Source organism: Piliocolobus tephrosceles, chromosome 1 (assembly GCF_002776525.5).
Source record: "Piliocolobus tephrosceles isolate RC106 chromosome 1, ASM277652v3, whole genome shotgun sequence".
In the NCBI taxonomy this organism is placed as follows: domain Eukaryota; kingdom Metazoa; phylum Chordata; class Mammalia; order Primates; family Cercopithecidae; genus Piliocolobus; species Piliocolobus tephrosceles.
In genome coordinates, this window is record NC_045434.1 from 17,297,964 (window position 1) to 17,307,293 (window position 9,330).

Sequence of the window (9,330 nt, forward strand, 5' to 3'; positions counted from 1 at the left end):
AAAGAAAGAAAGAAAGAAAGAAAGAAAGAAAGAAAGAAAGAAAGAAAACATTTTAAAGGAGTAACATAAGGGTTCTTTCTAATAGTTGTTCCTGAATTACCAACCTACTTGGAATTAAATCTAAGCATAGGGTAGGGCTACAGCCAAGGTGGCTTGAAGACAGTGGTGATGTTGGCACAGATGGTGTAAAGTGCTACAGCCTCTAGTTAGGGGAGTCAGCTCATCTCCCCAGGGCTCTGAGCAGATTTGCCGTTGGTTCTTAGCCAGTCTGGGGCAGATAGGAGAGAAGTCAGCCTAGACACTTCTTTTCCCAGAACTTCAGAGTTGGTAAAAGATTCAACTTCTCAAAAATTTAGGCTTCGGGGCAGGTGTGGTGTCGCATGCCTGTAATCCCAGCACTTTGGGAGGCCGAGGTGGGTGGATCACCTGGGGTCAGGAGATCAAGACCAGCCTGACCAACATGGCGAAACCCTGTCTCTACAAAAATTGGCCAGGTGTGGTGGCACATGCCTGTAATTCCAGCTACTTGGAGGCTGAGGCAGGAGAATTGCTTGAACCCAGGAGGCAGAGGTTGTAGTGAGCTGACATGGTGCACCACTGAACTCTAGTCTGGGCAACAAGAGCAGAAACACTGTCTCAAAAAAAAACAAAAAAAAAACAAAAAGTCAAAGGTTGGGCCCAGTGGCTCACACCTGTAATCCCAACAGTTTGGGAGGCCAAGGCGGACAGATCACTTGAGGTCAGGGGTTCAAGACCAGCCTGGCCAACATGGTGAAACCCTGTCAAAATTTGTAAAATACAAAAAATTAGCTGGGTGTGGTGGTGCATGCCTGTAATTGCAGCTACTTGGGAGGCTGAGGTGGAATTGCTCGAACCCAGGAGGCGGAGGTTGCAGTGAGCTGAGATAGCGCCATTGCACTCCACCCTGGGTAATAGAGCAAGACTTTGTCTCAACAAATAAAAATAAAAAAAAAAAAAACTAGGGCTTCCATTCAGAATAAGAATGAGCATATTTCCATGCCACATGCTCTGAGAGCCCTGGCGGACTATTTTCAGTTTGGACTCCAAACACTCTGCTTAAAGTTGGCAGCAAGTGTACAGTCATCAGCCATAGAGTTGTAGACTTCAGGCCCCCCGGCAGGGTTTTACCAAACACGTCTCCCTACCTAACTCTTTTGGCCCACCCAACCCTACCTGAAAATGCCTTAGGTGGGCCCCCAAGGCCTTGCCTTTTCAGGGACCTTAAAATCCAAGAGGTCATAGTGAGGAATATCTGTATATGTTGAATCAATTGTTGAGGGAAGATCCCTAACTAATAGTTAAAAATATGAAAATAACATGTCATCTTCTTTTTAAAAATAGTTCTAACAATAATGTAATGAAAATAGCAAATAATAATTATGAGAAAGAAGACAAATCCACCATATCATTTCTCCCTATGGTCCCTATTCACGTGAATTTTTAATTGTTTACATAATTTTGTTATTAAGTAGGTGTCATCTACAAAGGTAATCTACAAATTACCTTTGTAATTTGGAAACATTAGATATCTTAAAGTCAGGTATCCTTTGATGTAGCAATTCCATATCTAGAAATGTAACCTGAGGAAATAATTAAGAGCGTAAGGCATGGATTTAGCAAGCAAAATGTTTGTAACAGCAAAAGAAAGAAAACAACCCAAAGTTCAGTACTAAGGTGTTGATGAAATAAAATATAAAAGCCTGTGATGAAATGGCAGGCAGCTGTCAGAAGTGATGTACATTGGTCAGGTGCAATCACTCTCGCCTACAGGTGTGATCCCAGGCTTTTGGGAGGCCAAGGTGGGAGGATCGCTTCAGACCAGGAGTTTAATCGAGACCAGCCTGGCCAACAGAGCAAGACCTCATTTGTATAAAAAATTTTAAAATTAGCCAGGCATGGTGGTGGGGTGTGCCTGCAGTCCCAGCCACTTGGCAGGCTGAGGTGGGAGGATCACTTGAGCCCAGGAAGTTGAGGCTACAGTGAGCTGTGATCGCAGCACTGCACTCCAGTCTGGGCAACAGAGAGGACTCTGTCTCAAAATATTAAAAAAAAAAAGAATTACAAATATTAAAATATTTTTACCTGATATCATAGTGCAACTATAACTACATGTTCTTTGTCATGTATGTGTTATCCCTTTTAATAGTAGAGGTGCTTCCTCTCAGCCTTTAAAGCCTAACATACCCTTTTTACAAAATAAGGTAAGCCAGCAGGCTGAGAAGCCACCTGCCTTTTGGCAGAGCTTTAAGATGTGGGAGTTGGCTGGGTGCAGTGGTCCACACCTGTAATTCTAGCACTTTGGGAAGGCAAGGCAGGAAGATCACTTAAGGCTAAGAGTTGGAGACCAGCCTGGGCAATGTAGTAAGATCCCATCTCTTAAAAAAAAAAAAAAAAAGACATTCGAGTGATAAAAAGTCCTGTCTTTCTTGAGTTTCCAGGCCACACCCTCTCCCTTGCTTTTGTGAGGTGCTGACTCAGTGGGAATAGTACTCCTGGAGTATCAGTGAGATTTTCTTTTAAGGCTCTTTCTATTTACCATGGCTCTCAAAGAACTCCAGAAGAAGAGCTTATCTATAAAGAAAAAGAATTATTCTCTATCCCCAACTTAGCAATCAACTCCTACCCAGTTTAATTCAGAGCTGGTCATCTGTACCCAGCTGGTCAGAATTCTCCCTGAGTTAGGAATTATAGATGTTGACATTCTGTGGCATGTCACACTAGGAAAGGCTGCGGTACACAGTAACCCTTTTCTCCAGCTTCAGGAAAAACAGATTTTCATAATCAAGAAGCAAAAAACCAAAAGCTCTCCTGTACAGTTACCCTTCCCTATCCCATCTTCACATCAGAGGCTCTTTGAAACAGTTAATCCTTTCCCAAGAAATTCATACAGAAATGTGTTTAGCCAAGACCTAAAGTTTTTTACACTGCTTTTAAAAGGTGATTATCAATCTTGTTTTAAAATAGATTTCAGTGTCACATATATATGTCTTTACTTAAGAATCACTAATCAGAAGCAAGCTGCTGTAATGCCAGAGAAAAATTAAAGCAAGGCTTTGATGACAGCTTCTTTAATCACAGGAATATTAGAGAAATGTTGCTGTCCCAATTCTAGTTCTAGTGATGCAATGAGGCTTTGTCAAGATTCTGAGATTTTTAGACGACGACAACAACAACAACAACAAAATCTAGAGACTTTGTGTTTTACTGTAAAACTTAAATTGCCAACAGTGGGAGTCTTAATGAAGTGTGCTAGTTTGTCTTTCAAAAGTAGCCACCCTCGCAGCATACATGCTGGTCTAGATGTCCAGCCACAAAGCAAGACCACCAGTGTTTGACCAAGGCTCTCCCATTTATCATTTCTTTTAATTGCCAGCCCCCAGGTGAAATGCTCATAATGAGCACTCAGTACTTTTCCTTTCTGTAGAAATCAACAGTATTTGCTGAAGAAGAACAGCAGCATTTCTATTCATTCTTGAAAACGGGTGTTCACAAAAGCATCTCGTAGTGTTTCTTCTGGATTTAGGAGGATGTTATAAAATTGAGATCCTGCATGGTCATATTCCCACAGTTTACACTGCCCACTGTAGGGGGCAGATATCACATGTGCTTCCCAGATTTCCTCATAACTTTGCATTGCTGGCTGAGGATAAAAATTTTATAAAACTGTTGTTGACCCCAAGCAAGGGATGACCAATAATTTTTCCTGTACAACCTTAGTTCTTTAAACCGTAGCTCATTATCCAACTCACTTTTCCATGTAAGACACTTAATTTCTCTTATAATTGCAAATTCTCACCTCAACTCTCTTTGGTTTCCACTCTTCACTAATTCTGAAATCTGAGTGGCAACACACAGAATTAGTTTTGGCTCTCTAAGTGGCGAAGATTTAGCAGTTTGTGAAATCTGAATGTGAGATATGGCATCTGTACTTCTTGCCTTGGTAATTGGTCACAGCCCTTTTTGCGAGTAATTTATTTATTTGTAAAGTGATGTTTATTCACTTAAAAGATGAAATAAGCAAGATAGCTGCAATTACTGTGAAGCAATATGCAACAAAATGTCATATGAATGATAACTAATTCAAGGCAACCATTCTGATTCAGCTCAAAGCTATTTTAGGACTCAGCATAAACACTACCAAAAGTTGCCAGCTCATGTTTTCTCCAGCTAACCAAGTCAATGAGGCCAAATGAGCACTCTTTGCTACTGCCCTGTAGCTTTCTGCAAATTCACTGGTTTTAAGTATTAGGAATATACAAATCAGCAGTAACATTTAATGTTATTTATCAATTATATTTAAGGTGCTCTGCTAGAGGCTCAACAGACAGTATTATACTTAATCCTTACCACAATTGTCTAAGTTTGATATTTTTTCCAATGGGTTTTAAGTTGTGCCTAGACTCATACAGCTAGTAAGTTGCAAGTCCTAAGATTTGCATACAGGTCTGTGCAACTATAGAGCAGGATTTCTCTCCAGAGCACTTTAGACATTTGGGGCTGGATAATTGTTTTGGGGAGTTTTCTTGTGCACTGTAGAATATTTATCAGCTTCCCTGGCCTCTATCCACTAGATTTCAGTGGAACCCTCTAGGTGTGACAACTAAAAATGTCCCCAGACTTTGCCAAATGTTGGGGAGGGGTTGGGGTAAGGGGTGAAAATTCGACCCAGTTGAGATCTACTGCTCTAGAACTAGGGATTTGACTACATATTTATCTTTTTTTCCTATGTATTATGCAAATTCTCCTCTTAAAGGTGGATTCTTAAAGTGTTTCACATTTGTTTTTTCTAATTTTTTATTCTAAAATGTTAAATTATAATAACAACATATGCTTATTCTAGCAGATAATACTATAGAGTAACGATATATGAACAGTAAATCTATATAGGAATGGTTAGTTTCTTAGTCTCTTCCTTTCATCTGTGCTCACTTTTTGCTTATTTCCAGTTGGATAGCCTTGGTCAATTACTTTATTTTCTTCCTCAATTCAAATATTTATTTCTGGCCGGGCCGTTTGGAGACCTCTTGCCTCTGCAGTGAGAGTTTACTGGTAAGAGCACACGGAATAATTGGTGTCTGAAGTTCCAGAGGCAGTTACGGGTCCTTTCCACAAGATGCTAACTCTGCCAGGCCTAGTTCATTGACCTCTCAGGAAGAGAGTCCAGTGGCTCATCTTTGGCCTTTGGATGGGAAATTTAGGTGAATGTTAGAAAAACCAACTCTAGTCTTGACTTGGGGTCTGATCAAGGACCTGACCAGATTTTGATGGGGTATCTTTTTCTGGCAGTATCAGATACAAGGACACATTGCCAGCCATAAGTTGCTGACAGTGGCAGAGGGGAAAAGGAGATTCTGCATGCTTTAACTCAAAAGGGACCATCAAGGTAACTTATTAGTCAGACTTTGCGAGTAAAAGAGCCCTGTTTCTGCGTTTTGTGTGCCCTGTGCCTACATAAATCCTAAAACTTCAGGTGGGTGGGGACCTAATAAGTCATCTTTCCATACCCTTCCCATCTCCAGCATCCAGTCCAGAGTACCTGGAGTTCCTTACGTGTTTGTCAAATGACTATCTGATGGAATGAATGGCTAATGAGTGAGGTAATTCCTGCTTGACCCTCTGACCAACTTTCTGCCAGCTCTCCAAGGGAGAGGCCAAGAGCCTTTCTCCTCGTACCCTCTTCCCTGGCACCTGCACTCCCGCGTCCCGGGGGCTCACCTTGTGCTGCTTCCACATGGCCCCCAGCGGCTTCACCTCGTGCTTGGCATGCCGGCCCTCCTCCAGGCACAGATAGCACACTGGGGTTCGACAGCTCACGCAGTACATGCTGTAGTTCTCCATTTCATGCTCGGGACACGTGGGGAACTTGCGGGCCGTGCTGCCCCCAGTCGCCCCAGCCCCTGTGCCTCCAGGGCTCTTGCAGCTGCCGCCTCCGCTGGGGGCGCCCTGGGCGGTGCCAGTGGGCCCGGAGGCTGCCTCGGCGGGCGCCGGAGGTGGCGGCGGCTGCACCAGGCGATGCTTGGCGAAGGGTCCCCGGGATGGATGGCACTTGAGCTGGCAGGCAGCGCAGTAAAGGACGTCGCACTGCTCGCAGAGCGTGGCTGCTGGCTCTGGCGGGGTGCGGTCGCACAGCTGGCAGATGGCCACCGCCGCGGCTGCAGACGCCCCCGGCACGGCCCCGCGGCCCTGCTGGTACCGCTGCACGATGGCCTCGAGCAGCCGGTTTCGCTGGAAGCCACGCAGGCCGCGGTGGTCCAGGGAGGCACTGCGGTGGCACTGCGGGCACGTGATGGAGCTCGAAGACAAGGACAGCGAGGAGCAGGCGGCACCCCGAGCCGCGGCGGCGGAGGAGCCGGGTGGTGCGGGCACCATGGGCAGCACGCGAACTCCGTTGGGGGACTTGAGGCTCGGGGTGTAGGACCCATAGCCGCTGTCTGTCTCGCTGTACAAGCTCAGCTTGTCCGCGTGGTCTCCACCACCTCCCGCACCGCCGCCGAGGCCGCCAGCTGCACTCCCGCCCGCACCGCTGCAGGCCGGGCCCGCCACCGCGTCGTGCTCCAGAGAGGGAGCAGCGGCGGCGCCCGCGGGCAGCCCCGAGCCCCGGGAAAGCAGGAGCGGCTGGGGTAGGTGCTGCTCGCCGTCCGGGGTCTGCACCGCGATGGTGCGAGCGCAAGGCAGGCAGACATTGTGGGAACAGGGCAGGATGATAGGCTCCCGAAACAGAGAGCCACACACGGGACACTTCAGCTCTTCCTCCATCGCGGCGCCGGCTGCCCGCGCTGCTCTGCGCTGGGGATGAATGGCCGGAGCTCGGGAGACTGGCGGAGGACCAGCGTGGTGCGCCCCGGTGAGACGGCGGTCGGGGGCATCACACGGGCATGCCCACTTCACAGCCGAGGGGCACGCCCCTCTCTCTGTCCTGTAGCCACCGCCCTAAGATGATAGGGGGGCGAGAGAAGGGAGGGGGTCCTCACCTCCTGCCCGCGAGGCTACCGCACCGGCGGCTTCAACCTGTGGCCAGAGTCCGAAGCGGGTCGGCTGCCCTTGCGGTGGCCTGCGAGGAGCTTTAGGTGATGAATCAGCACCAGCGCCGCCGCCGGCTGCAGCGCGCGCCTCCTCTCCACCCCAGGACCAGCGGCCGGGCTGCTGTGCGCTCACTGCTTCAGCCCCTGGCTCCGGTGGGCGGCTACCCCGAGGACCCCCTTCTGCCTGCGCCCAGCTCCTTATCGTGGTGATCGGGAGGTGAGCAGGCTGGTGCGAAGGCCGCTCAGCCGTGGGGCTGGGATCAGCACCATGAGGCGGCGGACAGCGCCCGGGAGCTGAACGTGGGGCTCCAGCTGCCCGCTCGCCGACCCCTGGGCCGCCACCCGCCAGGTCGCTGGGGCCGCGGCCACCTCGGCTGGACCCGACCGACCCGGAGACAGCCGCTCACCCTCCTCGGCGGCTGCGGACGCCGGCTGACTGCACCCTGGTGCTTCCTCCCTGCGGCCGGGATTGACCCGCTTCCCTGGTTCCCAGCTGCTGCTCCTGTGGAGCCTCTGACCTTGGCCGTGAGACGCTGCAGCCAGCGGGCGGAGGGCGAGCGCCCGGCTGGCTCGGGAATCCCCTCCCCGCCTCCCTCCAGCCGCTGCCGCCGCCTCCCGCGCGGCGCGCCGAGGAGTTGTAATTTCCAGAGCAGAGAGTAATGGGGAGGAGTGGGAGGAGGCTTCAGCTCAGCGAATAAGGGCTCGCCTCTTGCTGCTAGGGAATCAAGGGGCAATTTTAAGGGTTTTGGAGAGAGGATCATTGTTAATAACAATCCATTATTTGGATGGATATTGCATCTTGAATCAGTACAACGCCCTGCCCCGCCCCGCCCCTGCCATCGTCTCCCTGGGCCACTCCACCCCACCCCCAACCCACCGCCATAGAAGGGTGAAAACGGGGTCCTAAAAAGACAGTCGTTTAGAAATGGATAGGCAACGTGGCCTGACAGTCGCTTCCTAAACTATGATAAAGCAAAAAAATGCAAGTCACAAAATGTCGGGCAGCCTGAAGTCCAAGGGTGAGGTTTTATTTATGAATTGAACCACAAGCCATTTTGTCTCTTCGTTTCAACCAAGGGTGCTCATCCGCGTTCCAGGTCAACGGTGTGCACGGACTGAGCGAGGACACGCGGTGCTGCTCACAAAATGGGGCGTCCTGAGAAAGGCGAGAGTACAACCGGGTAGGCCCCTGGGAACTCAACGCCCCCAGACCCAGCCCTACCCCGCTGCGGATGTGGCGGTGTGGGGCGGCCGGCAAGACCGCGAGCGGCAAGGAGGCGAGCCGGCACGTTCCTTTTATGAATGGGAAAATCTCCACATTCTCCAACGCCAGCCACGAGCTGCGGGAACAGCCTCCCACCCGCTGCCCCGGCTGTTTGGTCTGCTCGGCTGTTCTTCCCGGCTGCTGCGGAGGGAAGGCTGGGTGGGAGAGGCAGAGGTGGGTGGGGACAAGCAGAAGGAAGGGCTGGCAGCGCAACCGGCTCTGCCTACAGAAGTTTCACGCTGGCATGAAACAGATACAAATTAGAAAATCGTTTATTTAACAACGATACGAATATTGAAGTCATGCCTCCCCCGGTTCCAAGGTTCTCCATGCCTCTCCCGTGCTCCAAACAAAGACTAAAGACTGGAGTTGCAGCACCAGGCGCGGGCCCAGGCTTCTACTAGTTCCCGGGTGAGGAGGCGCAGGCTGGCGGGGTCAGGCAAAGGGAAGCTGCAGCCTGCGCGGAGGCCTGGGGCTCGGTGCCTGGGGGACAGGAACCCCTGCAGGGGGACCACTGGGGCGGGGCGTGGCGACGAGCTCCTGGCGGCAGCACGAAGGCCCAGAACCTTGGAAGTCAGGACGCCCTGGGACCACTGGCCCCGCTCAGCAGCTCGCTTAGGCTTTCCTTCGCTCGGATCCCGAACTGCCAAATGAATATTGTCATAATACTCATGTCTGGGAACTAAACGAGCTAGTTGTAAATACAGACGGCGTTTCCTACTTTCTGTTTTTGTTGTGGGGGCGGCGGTTGGGTCTCGCTGGGTCGCCCAGGCTGGAGTGCGGTGGCACGATCATAGGTCACTACAACCTCGAACTCCTGGGCTCAAGCAATCCTCCTACCTCAGCCTCCCAAGTAGCTGGGACTACAGGCCTGTGCCACCACGCCAGGCTCTGTTTTAAAATCGTATGAACCTTCAGTCCGGCTTTGCGGCTTGCTTCCATTTTGTGTCAAAGTTGAAGAGCAGGCCAAGCTAAGGCCAGATAGAGCCTGGCACAGCATTAAGAGACCTGACTCTACTTCCC

At 50.3% G+C, this 9,330-nt stretch overlaps 1 protein-coding gene across 2 annotated transcripts in view; it reads right to left on the reverse strand.

Annotated features, from left to right (window-relative positions):
* The window catches only part of TRIM67 (tripartite motif containing 67), a 53,510-nt gene extending 46,733 nt beyond the window's left edge, over positions 1–6,777 (reverse strand). The window contains exons 1-3 of one of the 2 annotated variants that reach the window (XM_023191828.2): positions 6,650–6,777; positions 6,028–6,529; positions 5,737–5,964 (exon numbers count right to left, since the gene is read on the reverse strand). In XM_023191828.2, the coding sequence (XP_023047596.1) occupies positions 5,737–5,964; positions 6,028–6,529; positions 6,650–6,777 (858 nt within the window). Of the gene's footprint in view, positions 1–5,736 lie in introns of both variants that reach the window. The other variant, XM_023191827.2, reaches the window with a different exon arrangement.
* Positions 6,778–9,330: the final 2,553 nt, after the last annotated feature.